The 20,260-nt window shown below is 41.5% G+C and overlaps 1 protein-coding gene and 1 long non-coding RNA gene across 3 annotated transcripts in view; both read right to left on the bottom strand.

The window, feature by feature from the left end:
- Positions 1–11,400: 11,400 nt before the first annotated feature.
- On the bottom strand, positions 11,401–12,372 carry sox1b (SRY-box transcription factor 1b). The gene has a single exon (XM_061810898.1). It carries the CDS (start codon positions 12,370–12,372, stop codon positions 11,401–11,403), a length of 972 nt encoding a protein of 323 aa, XP_061666882.1.
- Positions 12,373–13,934: 1,562 nt separating this feature from the next.
- The window catches only part of LOC133492217 (uncharacterized), a 66,536-nt gene continuing 60,210 nt past the window's right edge, over positions 13,935–20,260 (bottom strand). For both annotated transcript variants that reach the window (XR_009792596.1, XR_009792595.1), the window contains one exon: positions 13,935–14,234. This is a non-coding gene — a long non-coding RNA (uncharacterized LOC133492217). The remainder of the gene's footprint in view (positions 14,235–20,260) is intronic.

Here is a 20,260-nt window from a genome sequence, read left to right as displayed (position 1 = left end):
ATTTTGTACAGTGTACCAGGCTTTATTTTACAGTGGATGACTGCGCGATGTTCTGTATCCTGATTCGCTAAGCGGAGCGAAGCAGCCAGAGGAACTTTAAAATATGCCTAAGTCACTAGTAATAATTTCTTGTGTCCACCCTCATAGATTGATCATTATTGTTTTTCTTTTATATGAAAATTCTTATTCACGTGGAGGAAGTGGTTTATATATTTATTACTCAAATAAATGTTTTAGTCTCAAAAAGGTCTCCAACTTTGTTTTCATTCTAAAATACAGAAGTGTACTTTTGTTTTTTTTTTTTTTAAATCTACCAAGGCTTGAAGTTTGAGGGTGTTTAAATGGGAGAAATGTGAGAAAATGGCAATGTCTGTGAGAAAAGTTTATAAAGTGTCTGGTTAGGGGTTTAACAGCCTTAAAATATATAAATGAAACGAAACAGCAATTACTATAAATGAAAAAAGAAAAAACCTACAAACAAAAACACAAGCACAGGAAATGAAAAACTCCTGTAAATTAAAAAACATATCCTGTGCATGAAAAAAATATACAATGAACGTAGAAACATTTTTAAGAATGAAAAAACATGTACTACTTCACAGATTTGACTTTACACAGGTTTTTGGGGAAAGTAACACCCATATTAAACATGGGAACACTTTTTAATGGTGCACATGCGCAGAAACTATGCACCATAAGTTCAAATGACCTTGGCCATAAACAAGGTGTAAACGTGAAATATTAAGGTTTTTTTTTTTAAAGATGAATGCAACATGGGAGCATTACAAGTCTTTTCTAAATTAAGTAAGTAGTGTTGTTTGATTAGTTATTATTCCAACACTGTGATTAAGCAGTCTTTTTTTTTTTTTTTTTTTGGTGGACTCAAATCCCAATTGAGTAATCGCTGATTAATGCATCAATCTAAATACTAATGGTGTAGTTATTTCCTCCTGGGAAAACTGGCTCTTGAAGTTCATTGTTGTAGTCAGATTATTGCTTGTCTTCAAACAAATTTTGCATTCCTCTTTTTGCTGTTTTAGAAAACATTTGGTTGTTCTTAAAGCTTAATTTAAACTAATAAAGCTCAGTAGCATCGCGCCAAGACATGTAAAAGGCATCCATCTCATAGAAGAAAGCATGCTTCTCCATCAAAAGAAAAATTATTGACAGGCCATCTAATGTTACTGATGCTCCCTTTAACATCCATCACTGTGAACCATACTCCCTGACTGTCGATTTTGACAATGAAGCCGGCCAAAATGTAAACACTGGGTCCAGGTGGACAAACAGAGACGGGACACACCATGGAAGTGCCACTCATGTTCAGTCCTGTCCGTTATGGCAGACAGGAGGTGTGTCACAAATAGTTGGGTTGGTGCGTAAAAGCGCCCAAGGAATTGCCTGTATTTTATTGTTCATCCATCCATCCGTTTTCTGAGCCACTTATCCACACAAGGGTCACAGGAGTGCTGGAGCCTATCCTAGCTATCTTCAGGCAGGAGGCTGGGTATACCCTGAAATGGCTGATTTGAACCCAGGTCCTCAGAACTGTGAGGCCAATTCTCTCGCCGCTAGTCATATTATACATAGCACCGTCAGTTTCAAGTTTCAGTCTCATCACTCTATCTGATACTCTTTTCACCTCCAAGACATTCTTTGCCAACTTTTCCTTTAAAATACCCCCTACTCCATTTCTCTTCCCATCTATTCCATGGTAAAATAATTTATACCCTGCTCCTAAACTTCTAGCCTTACTACCTTTCGACCTACTCTCTTGGTTGCACAATATATCAACCTTTCTCCTCATCATCAAGTCGACCAACTCCTGAGCTTTTCCTATCATAGTCCCAACATTCAAAGTCCTTACCCTCAGTTGTAGACTCTGTGCTTTCCTTGTCTCTTTCTGTCAAAGAGACCCTAACCTACTTTCCACCACTCCTTCTTCATTGACACACAGTAGCTGAATTTCCACAGGCGCCCTGTAGGTTAATGGTGTCTGGGGCAGACATAGTAAACCTGGGTCAAGACCGATCCAGTATGGGGTTCTTTAGACTAACGCTCATATTGCTTTGGCAAAGTTGGGCTGCATTTTTCAAGTCAAATACAATAATAAGCACAAATGTACAATTGGATGGATGGAGGGAGGGAGGGAGGGAGGGAGGGAGGGAGGGAGGGAGGGAGGGAGGGAGGTGAGGGAGGGATGGAGGGAGGGATGGATGGATGGATGGATGGTTATTTCCCAACATATCAGTTCTCTGACAAACATACGCACACAAACGGGCACAGAGACTTGAAGGCCTACATACTGTAAGTGGAACAGAGAGGTGGGTGTGAGTGGGAATCTTTAGCCAGACTATCGCTAACAAGCATGCCTGTCTCTTGTTCCTTTATACAGCTTATCCCCCCCCACTCCATGGCAGAGATTACCATGTCTTCTCCAAACACATACTCACTCACTCACTCACTCACTCATTCACTCACTCACTCACTCACAGGCACGCATACACACAAACACACACACACACACACACACACACACACACACACATGCACTCATTCATGTCTGCTTGTGAAACAACCAGTAATTCTTGCACACACTTTTGATTGGCACTAATTGTGCTGTGTTTATTACAGACAGTGCGATGGGAGTTCACAAAGACATTACCTGCAGTCTGTAAATAACACAGTTCCTCTGCCACTGTGGTAGTTCACTGGCCTTCAGGCTGGCAGGAGACCTTTTAACTCCTGTGATTAGCCTGAGCCTCAGTTATTGTGATAATTATGTGAGTGTTTCGTGTTTCTCCTTTTGTTGGAAGCCCCCCCCCCCTCTTCTTTCAGAGGTGTCTTAACCCTTCAGGGAAATGTTGGAGGTAATTGCTCCTGCACTTAAAAGTGGCTTTGAGCTTTGCAGCCATTGTACAATATTACATTTTCTTGTAAAGTGATTGTTGACACCTTTGCTATTGTCAATTTCCACATTTAGTGTTGGAGTTTCTTTAACCCTTTATTTAGAACGGGGCCACATTTGGTAGCCTTTTATTTTCTCCAAATGGACCCGGGAGGGCTCACGATGTTGCAGTATAACACCTTGTGATATAAAGGCAATCAAACAGTGAAAGCATGACGCTGATAGTGAAACATGTGCTGGATATTCACCTGATTGAATGAGTCACTATAATTCACACTTTGAAAAAGGGTTGTCTTGAAATTAATCCCATAATTTTGCATGAATGAAAATGTTAGCATCTGATAGCCAGCAATGCAGATATGATAAAAAAGATAAAAGATATGCAGCAATTTGAAAAAAAAAATCACTACAAAAAAGTCCACATGACGGAAAAAATGTAAATAGAAAAACAGGATAAGCGGTTCAGAAAATGGATGGATGGATTATAAACAGAACTAAATGTAGTTTGGTGTTTCAGAACCTGGACAGCACCCAATGTCCACTGCTGATGAAAGACAGTCCATCCATTCATTATCTCTAGCACTACTCGTCTTCAGGGTCATGTGGTGCTGGAGCCTTTTACATTGTCAAAAAGCAGACAGGGCAGTTGACTGGTCGCCACCAGTCTATCAAAGGACACATACTGTATAGAGACAGATATCAATTCACACTCACAAAACACCGTCACTACACGATCAGTGACTGCTGAAAAGATATAGATGAATAGATAGATATAGTGGATAGATGAGACAAAGAAATTATTTCAAGCCTATTCCCATTATCAATGTGACCTATAACTTGTACAAATCAAACAAAAAACATGAAATCTTTTCAAGAGGAAGTAAAGATAAAAAACTGATATAATGTGGTGGGCAGCATGGTGGATCAGCTGGTAAAGTGTTAGCTTCACAGTTCTGAGGTTCAATTCTGGACCCCCCTGTGTGGAGTTTGCATGTTCTCCCCATGGCTGCATGGGTTTCCTCAGGGCACTCCGGTTTCCTCCCAAATCCCAAAAACATGCAACATTAATTGGACACTCAGAATAGGCCCTAGGTGTGATTGTGAGTGCAACTGTTGTCTGTCTCTAGGTGCCCTGCGATTGGCTGGCAACCAATTCAGGGTGTCCACCGCCTCCTGCCCATTGACAGCTGGGATTGGCTCCAACACTCCCAGTGACCCTCGTGAGGATAAGCGGAAAAGAAAATGGATGGATGAATATAATGTGGTTGCATAAGTAAACAACCTCTTATTTAATGGGAATGTGGCTGTGTTGAGAATTAACCAATGGTTGGAGCATGCCTACATCTGTATGTCGGGCAGAGTTTCAGTCATTCATTTGACATTCTGTCATTTATTTCCACACTCAATGTTTTTATAATTATTTTTCAATTCATCAGACCCAACAATGCTTGTTACTCTGTAGCGGGGCCCCCGAGTGCCCATGTACGCAGATGGTGCATGAAGACTATAAGCATCTATCTAGGGAGATCCAGGTGGGGCTCACTAATTGATTGTCATAAAAGGCCGTAATTGAATTGAACGACATGGTGGAACAACACCAACTGCACCCCATTTGATGTTTAGTGGCTTGGTTACACCCCGTTAAGGTGGTGGCAACTTGGCAGCTTGCAGGCAAACTAGCTGGTTAATCGGATTTCAGCTAGTTATAGATGAGAGTCAGTACTAGGAATATGTACCCTTACTTATACTCCATGCCATCACATGAATGACATTCTCACATTGATTTTTTTTTTTATATATATAATGTAGTGGGGACAATTTATAACAGGAGGAGAGATGAAGACAATTGTGGTTTTGGTGTTGTGCAGTGAGAAGAGAAAGTGAGGCATCAGAGTATCGAAGGGAGTCAGGCAGCGAGCAGCACCAATAGTTCTCCTTTTAGAAGTGGGAGGGGGGCCCTCGGATTAGGAGGCTGGAAAATGGTTAAAACGTGTCAACGTGTAATTGCACGATAAGGCCCCCTCGTGAAGAATTTGTCTGCCCCGTTGCTATTTTCAATGGCGGCCCCACTAATCTCCCCATGCCACATTCGGTATTGTGCAATCGGCCTCCCGTAATCTCCTGTCACAGGATGGCGTCCAACGATGGAGGTGAAGGCTTTTATAGGGGGAGACGGGGGAGAATATGTGTTGGCGTGATAAACTGGCACCGATTATCATGTTTAGGACACCAGGAACATGCAGGAATGGGGGAGCGAGTGGTGTAATGGGGCGTGCCAGAGGACCAGAGTCCTGTGTCAACCCCACACTGAGTGGGACAGGATCGATGTCATGGGCAAACAAGGTAATTGATATAATTTATCTTCTTCATCTCGCCTCTTAGGGTTAAGTGATGATGCTAAGCTTCGACACTCAGTTTTGTTTTTTCGATAAATATATGATTGATTTGTATAGAATGTTATTGATAGATGTACAAACACAGCCCACTGAATTTCTTTTTGAAAATAAAATCATTCTGATATCAATTTCCATTTTCCAAGCTGCTTATGCCTGCAAGGTTCACAGGAGTGCTGGACTCTTTATGAGCCCCATTTTTTCTCAGATGTGTATACATTCTGATTTCCTTCATCCTCTATGAAAGCAAACAAATTATTTTGCGATTTTAAGAAAAATAAGACTTAACTGAAATCATCTTATGGCAAGTGATGACCATTTTTGCCTCTTTTCTGACATGCTTTGAATTAAACACATATATTCACATACTCAAGAGTGCTAAGGCCTAATTTGAAATCCTCTGGGCCCCACTAAAACCTTTGATGAAAACTCTGGTCAACACATGACAAAAAGATCTTCCATCCCTTTTCTGAGCCGTTTATCCTTACAAGGGTTATGGGAGTGCTAGAGCCTATCCCAGCTATCTTCGGGCAGGAGGCGGGGTACACTCTGGACCAGTCGCACAGCCAATCACACCAAGGGAGAATTTTAGAGTCTCCAATTAATGCACGTTTCTGGGATGTGGGAGAAAACTGAAGTGCCCTGAGAAAACCCATGCAGGCACGGGGAGAACATGCAAACTCCACACAGGCGGGGCCAGGATTTGAACCACAGTGCATAGAATTGTGAGGCCAACACTATACAGCTGCGCCACCGTGGTGCCCAGAAAAATATAATTAATCCATCCATCCATTTTTCTAGCTGCTTATCCTCACAAGGGTCACGGGTAGTGCTGGAGCCTAATCCAGCTGTCAATGGGCAGGAGGCAGGGTACACCCTGAACTGGTTACCAGCCAATCGCAGGGCACATGGAGACAGACAACAGCTGCACTCACAATCACACCTAGGGCCAATTTAGAGTCCAATTAATGTTGCATGTTTTTGGAACGTGGGAGGAAACTGGCGTGCTCAGATAAAAAATTATGCAGGCATGGGGAGAACATGCAAACTCCACACAGGTAGGGCTAGGATTTGAACAACAGTACACAGAATTGTGAGGCCAACATTCGACAGCTATCCCACCGTGCTGTACAGAAAAAGATCAATTATACTGTATACAATATTTTTTGTAGCAATATTGTGTTGGTGCAGCCATATGGATTCAGTTTCCACTCATCGACAGTGTGAACATGAAAGTGAATGTTTGTCTGTCTCAGTATTTGGTCTTTTGAGTAAATGGCAACCAGTCAAGGGCGTATTCTGCCTTTCGCCCGAATTTTGCCGTGAGCGCACCCAACAACCTGTAACAGGATAAGCAGTATGTAAAATTGATGCATGAATGTTCCATAAATACAGTACATGTTTGTGCAAAGCAGTGAGTGGCTTATTGCATTAAAAAAGATGTCACGCAAACTAATATGTGACTTAATCTCCTAATCACCTTTTACGACTTAATAATGTGTCAAACTTTGTATACATTAGTGACATGTAACAGTGCTTCTCAATTTTCATGGCTTGTTTGTTGAACATTGGGTCAGTTCTGTATGATGTTTCACGTGTACCGAGTGCAGAGTATGATGCGTTCAAGAGTAGCTCGGACGTTCACGTGACGAAATGTTCAATAGGAATTTAATTATTTTAATGGCTGAAGAATTGTGTGAGCATATGGGGGAGGGGTGTCGTGGTTGGAGGCTCATGTTTGGCGGTGCAATTTCCTGGTATCCCAGCCTGTTGCAGATTCTTTGATTCGGATGAAAGCTTTGTGTCTGCGTTTTGTAAATCTCACTCTGCATAGCCTCTGAGACACTTGCCACAACTCTTATTCACACACCCGTTAATTCAAACATTTATAACTTCAATGATTCCTTAATGAGTTGTTTCTTAATCCATATTTTCAAAGATTGGTTACATTACATTTATTGCTGAAAGGTAAATATTTCCCGTCAGTGTTTTGACATCTTCTTCGTGCTTTTGAGTGCAGAAATTAATATGACAAATAAAACATTGTTAATAATATGATAAAATACTGATGGCTTATTTGTTTTTGAAGATGATTACATTTATGTTGGTAATAGCCATGTTATTATGCATGACTTAAAGTACTCGGTTAGAAGATGTTTGGCACATCCGCCTCACAGTTCTGACCACCAGGGTTCGAGTCCGCACGGAGTCTTTCTCCTCTTTGGAATTTGCATGGAATCCCCGTGGATGCGTGGGTTTCCACGGGTACTTTGGTTTCCTCTTACATTCTAAAAACAAGCATGAAGACTCGAAATCGTCCCGAGCTGTGAATGTGACCTTGAATTGATGTTTGTTTACATGTGCCCTGCGACTGTCTAGCGAAAGGTCTTGCTCCAGCCCAGAGCATTAGTGCACAGTCGTTTCAAGTATAAAGGCAAAAATTAAAAATGCTCATGGAATACAGACAAAGTTACTATCCATAAAGTTTAGGCGGAAAGATGAAAACTGAGAACCCGACTTACTTTCGAGAGGTGACGTCTGAAGTCCACGTCCCTTAAACTGACGAGACCGCTATAGAACTAGATGATGCCTTGTACAGCGAAGACAACACTGCACACGGAGGGAAACATCCAGGGTAGCTGCTCCTTGAATTACAAATATGCTGATAAATGACAATTTCCTTTAAAGGTCTGTTCGGCGAGTGCCTTTATTTTCAATACCGTTGCCTTTAAGCCTGTTCTTGGTAGAAATAAAAGTAGTCTTCCTACAAGCACCAAATTCTTTCATTTTGTAAATCGGTGCAGAAATTTGCACTACAGCTTTTTATTCCTTACACTGTTGCTGAAATATTTCTGTTTCTGGTGACAAACGGATTTGCTGCGTGCGATTAAACTGGTTGGGCGGCTAGGTAGACTGTTGGCCTCACAGTCCTGAGGACCGTGGTCCAAATCCCGGCCGCGCCTGAGTGGAGTTTGCATGTTCTCCCCGTGCCTGCGTGGGTTTTCTTCGAGCACTTCAGTTTCCTCCCGCATCCCCAAAACATGGATACTCTTAATTGGCCCTATAGGTGTGATTGTGAGTGCGACTGGCTGTTTGTCTCTATATCCCCCGCGATTGGTTGACAACCAGTTCAGGGTGTAACCCGCCTCCCAATAGAAGGTAGCTGGAATAGGCTTTGGCGCTCCCGCGACCCTTGTGAGAATAAGCGGCTCAGATAGAATAGATTGATGAAACTGGGGAAGTTTGATGCCACACTCATGAGAAATTGCAGTTGAATTGTTTTCTTTGAACAGCTAGTAAAACTTCCACACAAATGTCGATATTTCGCTGATGACGCTGTGGCTGAAATTTCTGGCCTCAACACTGTCCCCCTTAAAAAAATCTAATATCTGGCAATCATTAAAAAGTCATCGCTTATCCCTAACTATTTCCAAAACAATTATTTAAGATACATTTTGCTCCTGTTTGCAAAATTACACACAAAGACACGCGCGCACGCACACACGCACGGACACACACACACACACACACACACACACCACACACACACACACACACACACACGTATATGCTCGATGACAGCTGGGATTGGCTCCAGCACTCCCGTAATCCTCGTGAGGATAAGCGCCTCAGAAAACGGATGTGTGTGTGTATATGTGTGTAAGATATGAAAGTAAATTCTGTAGTGTATCTTCTGGGTATCAAACTCACTTTTGTTGCGGGCTACGCCGTGGTTATGGTTTTCCTTTGACTAACCCAAATAAATGTATTATCGTCGCAAATTTGGACATCTACACAAAATGTTGATGGATAGAGAATTACCAAATTGAAAGCCATTAAAATATGCTTTGTTCAATTATTATTTTGAAAGGGCGGTTGGTAAGAAATATATATTGTTGTTATTAAATAAGTGAAGACAATTAGCAAATGTTCTTTTTTTTTGTTTGTTTCGTTTTTAACGAGAAACACGGAGTCAGTGCACGTGATTTACTTTTGCGGGCCAACTCAAATAATTTGGCAGCCGGAGCCTTGAATTGTTCACCTTTGCCTTGCAGTTTCCTCAACTTCACTCCAAATAATCAATCCTGCCTTCTGATATTAAGTTTGAATATCAAAAGTGTCTATGTTTCTCGGCTGGTTTGGGAAAGCCTCGGGATCCCTCCGGAAGAGGTGGAAGAAGTGGCTGGGGAAAGGTAAGTCTGGGTATCCCTACTGAAGCTACTTCCCCAGCGACCTGACTGGGAAAAGCGGTAGATAATGGATGGATTGATGGATGGATCAAAAGTGATAATTAAACAATTAATTGACAACAGTACAGTCTTTATAAAGTTCCCCTTCAATAATGAGAAAAAATAATTCATATTAATAAGATCCAGTAGTATGTATTCAGTCATTAAATATGCTAACAACCACGAGCGAAAACAGATAAATGAATAAAAAAAATCAAATTAACATTTTAAGAGTTTTAAAACATTTTTAGATGTACAATGATTTTCAATTTTAAATTAAATTTATCCGTCTTCATTTATTTTACGAAAAACAAACACGACAAGGCAAATCAAATTATTAACCAATGGGCAAAGCTGATTCATCCCCCACCCTCGGGAGGGAATAAAAGAGTGTTCTGCCAACAACCTCCTCTACCCAACAACCCGCGCCACTCCATTTCCGAAGACCACCCTAAAACGAATCCTCTGTTCTCATCCAGACAAAGAAGGAGAAAAAAAAAAACTTCTGCTGCACTCACCTTTGCCTCCTTCTGCTCGCGGGCCTCCTCGTCGGAGACCGACAATGCGTCGAACAGAATAAAAGGCCACAAGGTTCGGGCAGAGTTCCGCAGATGGCATCGGCTTTTGTTGAATTTTCATGACTACCTTACGACTCCAGCTAATTTGAACATTCCATCATGACGATGGAATTATTATAATTCAATGTTAATTAGGCCTAAAAAAATCTAACTGCAGTTACGTGTACGGTATTGTATATAAACAGTTGAACAGTTTTGGTTGAAGGAAACAGAGAGAAAGCAAGTGTGTATTACAGCAAAGATTGATGGAAATGCAGTGTAAACTTGCACGTGTCATTTATTCTGCATGTTTAGTGGATTTTAACATGGGACAATATTACATTGTGTTTTGAAACATCTTTCTTGTCTGTGGTCCGGTGGTAAAAATCAAATGAACAAAAATATATAGATGACGGCAAATCTGTGACATTCTAAGTACCTGCAAATGTGACAAAATTGATAATAATGATTAAAAATCTCGTATCTAAAAGCGTTCTTTAAAAACGGAGTTCAAATAATCTGGTCTCATCTACAACAATAATTTATATCCCAATTGAAAAATAATTCATCAATTTACATGCAAAATCTTTTGAGAAATAATCTTTTAAAGCATATATAGGAAATCTTCTCATAACAAAAAGTCAGGGGAAAACATTGGTACTAGTCAAAAGCAACCACTATTTCTGCTATGGTGGCATGCTCATTTTCACTTTCGTCAGAATAACATTTAGCAACAAAAATAAATATCCCAATGGTGTGAAAATACTTTGGAAATGAATTAAGATGGGGTAAAAGCGACTTTCTCCTCTTTCTGAGAGGACGATTGCATAAAGCGTTTTCAGTACTGGCGTATTTATTAACCATTGACAACACTCACAATAACAAAATCAAATTACACCGAGCGACTCACGTGTTTACAAGGATTAAAACTCGAAATCAATTTTAGATGACTGCCCGTATGTAAACTTTTTCAAAAGACTAAATTTCTTCTTCTTTTGCGAAACAGCCAGAGCGTTAAATTCCACACAAGAAAAAAAATCCTTATAATGCACCAGACCTGGAGGATTATAATTTAAATCGTGTCAAAACTTGGCAAGCTCTGTCACAGAGAGCTCAAATAAATCAGTGTGAGCGTTCCGTCGAGCGCAGGCAGACAAAAGAAGAAAACATTTGTGGGGGGGCAAAAGTTAGTTGGTTCAAAGATGATTGCATTTTTATGGCTCTAAGCGCCTCAATTCACGAGAGGCAGCAGCAGCCCACCTCTGCCTGGAGTATTTGGTTGCAGTGCAGTGCTTGGAAAACAGACAAAACATTTAAATGTGCGTCAGGGGGACCGTCCCGTTGACGTGGGCGCTGCTCCCCTGGTAGTGCTGCGTGTGGAGCAAGTGCAGGCGCCCCTGCACCGACGAGTCCCCCGCCGCCTCCCCGGCGGGCAAGTACATGCTGATCATATCCCGCAGGTCCCCCGCAGGGCATGGCTGGCGCGCCACGGACACCGGGGGGCTGGCGTTGGGCTCCGACTTCACCAGGGGGCCCAGGGTTCCCCCGAGCGTGCCCGACACCGGGGACACGCCGGCGCCGTGGTGCGTGTAGCCGGTGATTCCTCCGTACCCTGGCGGGGAGGCGCTCATGTAGCTCTGGGAGTTCGACACGGGGCTGTAAGATAGGGCGCTCATGTCGTACCTGTGCACGGACTGCGGGTGCTGGTGCGGGTGCTGCGTGTAAGCCTGCAGCTGGGCCTCTTGCATCATGGCATGCGCGGCCGCGGCCGCAGAGTAGGCGCCGTTTGGCCACCCGTTGACCTGCGCCGTGTAAACGCCCGAGCCAGAGCCCAGGTGCCCCCCGCCAGGGCTCTCCAGCCGCTGCCCACCCCCCACCCCTGCGGCCGCTGCGTTTCCGAGGAACCCCCCGGCCAGGGAGTACTTGTCCTTCTTGAGCAAGGTCTTGGTCTTCCTCCGCGGCCGGTACTTGTAGTCCGGGTGCTCTTTCATGTGCATGGCCCGCAGCCGCTTGGCCTCGTCGATGAAGGGCCGCTTCTCGGCCTCGGTCATCACCTTCCACTCGGCTCCCAACCGCTTGCTGATCTCCGAATTGTGCATCTTGGGGTTCTCTTGGGCCATCTTCCGCCGCTGGCCACGAGACCACACCATGAAGGCGTTCATGGGTCTCTTGATTCTCTCCTGGGGAACTTTCCCGCCGCCCCCGCCGTGGGCCCCGGGGTTGGACGGGTTGCCGTGTTGCACCCCGGGGGAGTGCAAGTCCGTCTCCATCATCATGCCGTACATTCACTTGTCTTGGCGGAATCTCTCAGAAATGCAGGAACAGGAACAGCCGCCTCAACCCCCGGAGGATGCTGCAGAGTGCGGAAAGAGGGAAAACTTGATCCTCGCTTGCTTCCCCTGCTTGTTTTTTTTTCCTTCTTCTTTTTGCTGGCATCCGCCCGCCTGCCTGGGGGCGCAGCGTGCGTGCGGCAGTTTGCTCCAAGCTGCGCTTGCAAAAGTTAGCCAGCGTGCCCGGGCCGCTCACGCTGACAGCCGCTAAATGAGCGAGGGCGGCCAATGGAGAGGCTGCAAGCGGGGACCTCATTTGCATGTGCAGGCACGAGCTTTACTTGACGTCACAGTGGCTGTGTGCGTGCGCGTGAGTAACATTGATTCTATTGACTTTGGAACTTGTTGAGCATGAATATTACAACTACTGTATTGTGAACTTCAAAACACTTCAGGACTTCATTGTCTACAAATTTAAATGTACTTGATTATTTCGATATACTGACGCAAAAGAGCAGACTACCAATTAGCCTCTGCTAAAAGAACAATAATGACTTTTATTAAATTTTCAGGTTTTTGCAAAAGTTAGAAACGACAATTCTCCCAAAATAATAAAATAAAGTTCTCCGAATTGGATGCATTTAGATTTAGACTACTTCTTTTTTTTTTTTTTTCAACCAGTCAACCCCCGTGAAATGAATTTTCGAAATATCTGTTGACTATACCAACAGGCTCTGCTGTGCCTTTCAGAGCCACAGGTGCATTTCTGTTGTCTGTTGCTAGGAGACCGATGACTGACGGCGCAGAGCACGTGCCACTGAAAGCCTCCTTTTGTTTGCTTCCAGTGCTCTGTGGCGAACATGAGCGAAACATATTTAACACGCTCACACACACACACCGACGGCCATAAAACAACGGTGTCACAAATGTTAAAATATTTGCATTTCTTCAAGTCTCTCAAATGAGTCAATATGACCAAAATTATGAGAACGCAATGCCAATTTCTTCTTCTTCTTCTTTTTATTGTTGTTGTCATTGTTATCTGATGAACTGGAGGAAGTGAAGCTTATATATTGTCCATATATATATATATATATATATATATATATATATATATATATAAACTTTCAAATAAGTCAATTTGACCCATATCACATCAAAGTTCATTTGCAAAAAATGATGCGCAAGATGTGGCAAGCCGGCCTCTTGAAGGCCCAGTGACATAGCACACTCATTTATGCATAAGTCACGCTACCCTTCAAACAATGAATGTATATTTTTGTTTTTATTTCCCACACATATCTCACACCAATTTGGTTGCTGAGTGGCTTGATTGAAGCTGCTCATTGGTTGTCGCAGTCTTTTTTTTTTTTTTAAGGAATTGTGACAAATATTTCATAAAAGAGCTTTCAGAGTTAATGACCATCTGTATTTCAAAACCTACCACGATGCTTTCTAAACACACAAGAAGCTTTCAATAACAAGGCAAATATAATGGGAAATATAAAACTTTTACACACAGAAAGTCAGTGGTTTTTATTGACATTCCTGTCATCATAGTTTTATTGTTAGGAAAATACATTAAAAGGAGAGTGCGTGGAAGACTGTTGATCTGACTGTTCAACAGGATAAAGGTGGGATTTCTTATCTTCTCGGGCCCATATGCCATTCACAAGGGCTAAAAATTGTCATCACACGTCTTCTTCTTTGCTGTTTGATATACTTTAGCTTGCTGAAGGCCGCAAGAATACAGGAAAATGCAAGTTGGTGTGTTGCCATTTGAATTTGTGACATGTGTTGTTGTAATCCAAAATTTCCTCCAAAAATGTTTGGATAGCCCAGATGCAAGGGCAGCAGCTGGATAACCATGCACCTTTCTGTAATGATAAAAAACAACAACAAATGGAAATTATGTCAAGAGGACGTCTTGAAAAATCTGTATTTTATTGTTTCTGTACTTCAAATATTTTTCACTTCTGTTATGAAAAACATGATATGAAGCCTCCTAAAATTTAAGTTGGTTGATTGTGGATCAGTGTTAAAGGTTATTAATAGCTTTGTTGGTTTCTCACAGTGATGCTCATCATGGATCGCATTTTTTTGGTCTACTTTTCACTGGAAGTATCCAGAACTGTCCATCCATCCATTTTCTATAGTTCTTATCATAGCCATTGACAGCCTATTTTTGGAGGTGTCCAAGCAATCCTCAAATGAGAACTTTACATTTTTTTTTAGCTGTATGTTATTTTTAAAGATGTAAAATTGCAAAACCATACACTACTTGGTTGAAAAGTAATATTTAACCAACCCTCCCCACCCAATTGCCTCGAAAGGGGTTTGCTCCAACCAGTGCCACCCACTTTGCACTAATTGCAGAGAAATATGCTGCTTTTCAGTAATATGGTGCAAGTACCTGTCTGAAAACAGGATATATGAAGCATTTCTTTACGTCAATCACTCAATATCAACACACTATTATCATTACTGGTCCTCATTTTTGCTGCATTACATTTTAGGTTACTTTCTGAAAAAGTGATGTTTTTCTTTCATTAGGTTTGGAGGTGTGCTGGAGCCCATATCAGCTGACTTTAGACGAGAGGCAGGGTTACACCGTGGAGTGGTCACCAGCGGGTACCAGAACTGCAACATTAGGAAACATGCAAATGAACGTTGCAAGTAGACTGTGCTAGAAATTGGCTGTGTCACAGATAGTTTGGATGCGGGGCTCTCTGAGTCAGCCATGATGGAGTTTAACTGATCGATTGGATATTGACAATAATTTCACAAGCACACACTTCAAAGCTATATCTGCTGTGCACGTGACACGGCAAGTTGGGTTTTGACTCTGTCATAGCAAGCTGTCATCTCTTATGGATTTCAGCTGCACTGGTAGAAGACACACACACACACAGAAAGGTTTGAGCTCTGACCTCTATATCCTTTATACACTTATTTTGACATGGCTGATGCTGTAAGGCGAGTCATGGATAGTATAATGGTAAACACGCCTGACTTTGGAGTGGGCAGCGTGGAAACGATTCTCGCTCAGTGATGTCGATATGTGCCCTGTGACTGGTGAGTAGCTCAATGTAGTCTCCCTTTTGCCCAAAGTTAGCTGGGATAGGCTCAGCACTCCCGCAACCCTTATGAGGATAAGCAGCTTGGAAAATGGATGGATTGATGGTCATGCTGAAGGCTGTAAAAAATAATAAACACTTCACATGTCCTGAATGGTTATTATTAATAGGGTAAAAACGAGACAGCAACAACGAAGGATCAAGGCAGATAACATAAAATTTAGATAAGAATAAGCTCCATATCTTGACGGTAGTGTGTCATTTGCATTTGACAAAAGTGGTATGCGCTCGCAGCAGCATACTGTATGCCCCTCACATCAAGTCACATAATGTCACACAAGAATAATTTTGTAGGATTTGAAGTTTATAAGGTTTTTTTTTTTTCATTTGCTTACATGCAATTTTGATTACTGGGCTTATTTCATCAAAACACTACACACAATTCACAAGACTGCACAAGGTAGCAGAACACTAATTTATAAATTAAAAAACACACATATAGTTAGCATATGAAACACATTCCATAGGTCTTCACTTTGTGTACACCATTTACATAGTAGTATTGGTAACTACAGGCACTTTTCAAAGTTCTACTTCTCAGTGATTAATTAAAGTGAAGTGTGCAGAGAAAGTACAAATATACAATAAATTCACCACACACTAGACAAGACCAATCGTCTGGACTGATGAAAGTATAACTTTTTTTCTCTCGAAATACCCAGATCAAACATGTCATTTGTATTTGTAATCTTGTCATACGTCATTTAACTAGCATTTTGATTTTCACTGCATTCAAATCATTACTGTGTTTGCACTTTTACACATATTCACAACTGAAAATACGTTTTTTGTTTTTGACTGCATGAGCACTAGAATCAAAAGTACTGCACAGTTATCAAAAAAAAAGAACAACTTACACTCAAGGTGCAACACAGCAGCTCAGATTTGCACCATGATTACCACAATGGCAGCTTCACAGTTCCTTGCAATTCCAATGTATTGAATGTCAAATGACTACAACTATAAGCCACTTGGTGATAAATTGTAGACATACAACTCAGGTTTAAGCACTCAAAAAATGCAGCGAGTTAACTTGTCTGCAATCAAAATGGAAGAAGAGTTACATTTGAAGAGTTTGTTTTCAAAACGCGACATAGGCATTTTTTTCAGATTTATGAAACTCGCGCCAAAATTATTATTATTATTTTTATTAATTTTGGCGCGAGTTTCGTAAATCTGAAAAAAATGCCTATGTCGTGTTTTGAAAACTCTTTATTTTTTAAATGTATTGTATTTTTTTTAGAATATGTTTTCATCTTATTTAATTGTAATATGTGCTGGGTACAGTATCTTATGTTGTGTGTACAGTATAATATTTGCTAAACTTGCAGTGTAATACACACGGGCTTTGCAATTCGCAATTATGGGCCACTATACAGGCCATTCATGGAAGGTCCCGTCCCAAAAATCTTTGTAAACAAGGCTTGAGGAGAATTTTCCTCCCCCCCGGCAAATTTTGTGAACAGGGGAAGTGGCAATTCCCCCACTTCTCCACCCCATTTTAAATAGTATTACTAGTGAGGAGGGAAGATTGGGGTGTGGGGGGCATGGTGCCCCTCCCAAAATACTCAGGACCCTGGGATAGTTGTCTCCCTTTCCCCCCTTTTGATGCCACTGGTTACACACACTATTTTCATAGCTTAAAAACTAGTATATACTTTATTGTGATTCTTCATCTTGGCCGGTGTGGGAATATATCTATACAGTATATACAGTGCCGTGAAAAATTACTTTCCCGCTCCTAATTTTTTATGCAATTGCACCCTGAACCTAATAAAGGGTTGTGTCACCTTTGTCAGCAACAACTGAAACCAAGCGTTTGTGATAGTTGGTGATGAGTCTTTCACAACGCGCTGTAGGAATTTTGTCCTAGACCTCTTTGCAGAATTGTTTAAACTCTGGAGGGTTTTCTAGCATGAACTTCCCATTTAAGATCACACCACAGAATCTCAATCCAAAACCTTTTCTTTTTTTTTTTTTTGAGCCATTCAGAGATGGACTTGCTGATGTGTTTCAGATCACTGTCCTGCTGCAAGATCCAACAATGCTTGAGTTTGAGGGCATGAACTGATTGGCAAACATTTTGCATCAGGATTTGCTGGTACACAGCAGAATTCATTGTTCCATCAATCATAGCAAGTTCTCCTGAACTGATTGGCAGACATTTTCCTTCAGGATTTGCTGGTACACAGCAGAATTCATTGTTCCATCAATCATAGCAAGTTGTCCAGGTCCAGATCAAGAAAAGCAGCTCCAGACCATCAGACTGCCACAACCATGCTTCATTGCTGGCCTAATTTGCTTTTTATCAAATGCTGTGCCATTTTTACGATAGATGTAATGGGCCAAACACGTTGCAAAAAGTTTAATTTTTGACTCGTCAGTCCACAGAATATTTCTCAAATGTCTCGAGGATCATCAACTAGCCCATGGTTGCCATTTTTGGCCAGTGTCTTTCTTAGGGCAAAGTCATGAACATTGAGCTTAGGCCAAAGAGGCCTGTAGGTCTTTAGATGTTGTTCTAGGTTCTTTTGTGACCTCCTAAATGAGTCACCGTCGCACTCTTGGTGTGATTTTAGTTGTGAGTCGATTCCTGGGAAGGTTTGCCACTGTTTCCAGTTATCTCCATGTGTAGATAATGACAATGGTTTGCTTGAGTCCTAAAGCCTTGGAACTGGCATCGGAACATTTTCCAGACTCACCCTTCCCAAATTTGTGGTTAGTCACGGTGACTTTTTGAATTAACAAACCTGAAACATTTGTATGTGATACATATGCCCCCCCCACCAAAAAACTCACAAGGTGGTGGGAGGGGATACTTTTTTTACAGTGCAATATAGATCTATGAGAAAAAATATATTTACGGTATATTCATTCATCCACAACATGGGTCTTGTCTTGGGTAGTTATATATTTTCTCTCTGTAGTCCATATATAAGACTTACTAATCACCAAGGGGCGGCACAGTGGCGCAGCTCGTAAAGTGTTGGCCTCACAGTTCTGAGGTCCCCGGTTCAATCCCGGACCCACCTGTGTGAAGTTTGCATGTTTTCCCCTTGCCTGTGTGGGTTTCTTCCGGGCACTGAGGTTTCCTCCCACATTCCAAAAACATGCAACATTAATTGGACACTCTGACCTTGATTGTGAGTGTGGCTGTTTGTCTCAATGTGCCCTGCGATTGGCTGATAACCAGTTCAGGGTGTACCCCGCCTCCTGCCCGTTAACAGCGGGGATAGGCTCCAGCGCTCCCCGCGACCCTCGTGAGGATAAGCGGTGAAGAAAATGGATGGACAATCACTAAGTAGTAGAATTAAATTAATTAGTAGATGTACAAATTGTATGAAGTGTTTAGAAAAACAAGGGTGTCTTTTGGAAACTCTCTTTAGGTAATTGAAATGAACCATAAACAATACAATAAATGTAAGGAACTTCAAAAGAACTTTTGTCTATTTTTAACTAGTCTCATTTAATCTGGTTTTATTGTTCTATTTAAATTTAAATCTTGAGACTCTTTGGGCTAATCTGGGACCTTGGGTATCAAATTTATCATGTGTAATTGTGCTTTGGTATGACAAAGTCCTTGAATCCTTGAAGGTCAGCGTGGAGAATCATAACAAAACAAAGTTTTCATGCTACAATAGTGTGAGTAACATTGTAAGCTCATATATCAGACAAACATAAAATACTGTATGCATCAAAGGTTACAATTACATTAAAAACAAACACACAAATATGAAAAGAAAAAATAATGTAGAGAAAATACTGGACGTTTGGAGTATTCAAGCTAGCAGATACTTAATGCTCTTCATCAAAACCTAAATTCTAACTTCCCTCAAGTAACATTCCATACATTTTTATTGAACACAATTATATTTACTTACGGTATCTGTCTCGTTGTAAATTGTAAAGTACATGAAATGGGAACTGGATGATGTGTCCCATATGGTGGCCTGGAAGTGTTTTTGGGTTCGTAATTTGTTATATTGTTTTGCACTTCCAGGCCACCGTAGTTCCATCCATGTCACATTTGGAGGGCAAGACGAAATTCACTTAGGGAAATCAAACTCTGGATTTTGAAAATGGACAGATGGGCCATGAGTCAGATGCATATTTAAAAAAGAAAATAAACCGTCATCACGCAGAGCTTTACGTACGTTAACGTGTGGCTGCAAAACGCTTCTGTGGATGGGGGGGTGAAGCCTATTCCAGCGGTTTATTTTCTATTTTTAAATACGCATTGGACTCATTTGAGAACAATGCATGTTTAAAAAAAAAAAAGTTTGTCACGGAGAGGTTTACCGAAGTTCAACGTGTGGGCGCAACGCACTTCCATGTACGAGGAGCTGACTCGCTGTCTTTTTTTTTTTCCTGTCATAGTTAATGAATGCACGTTTGTGTAAAACCAGGGATCATTTATACAAATCCACTGGTTTGCATTAACAATGTATCCATTAGGTCTTGTAATATGTACTCTATTTTGACAATGTGATGTTAAATCCTCTCTCACTTAAAAGTATTTTCAAAATATTTTTATTGACAATTACGAATTTTCAGGGGCGCTGCCATTTTCGCGAGTCACATGACCTACGTGTATGGATGTGATGTGTTACGTGCCACAAAAAAGGCTCGATTACATGGGACACCATTTATGCCCAGTGCTGATTTACTCTCATCTGATGAAGAAATAGCGGTATCAGTTGATCGGGAAGACGGAGGAATACTTCCATAAACAGCCGTAAGGTTGCTCCCTGATCCCCGGAGCTCGC

This window comes from Syngnathoides biaculeatus, chromosome 2 (assembly GCF_019802595.1).
Source record: "Syngnathoides biaculeatus isolate LvHL_M chromosome 2, ASM1980259v1, whole genome shotgun sequence".
NCBI lineage: Eukaryota > Metazoa > Chordata > Actinopteri > Syngnathiformes > Syngnathidae > Syngnathoides > Syngnathoides biaculeatus.
Note: the sequence above shows the minus strand (reverse complement) of the source record. Positions and strands in the feature narration are given on the sequence as shown.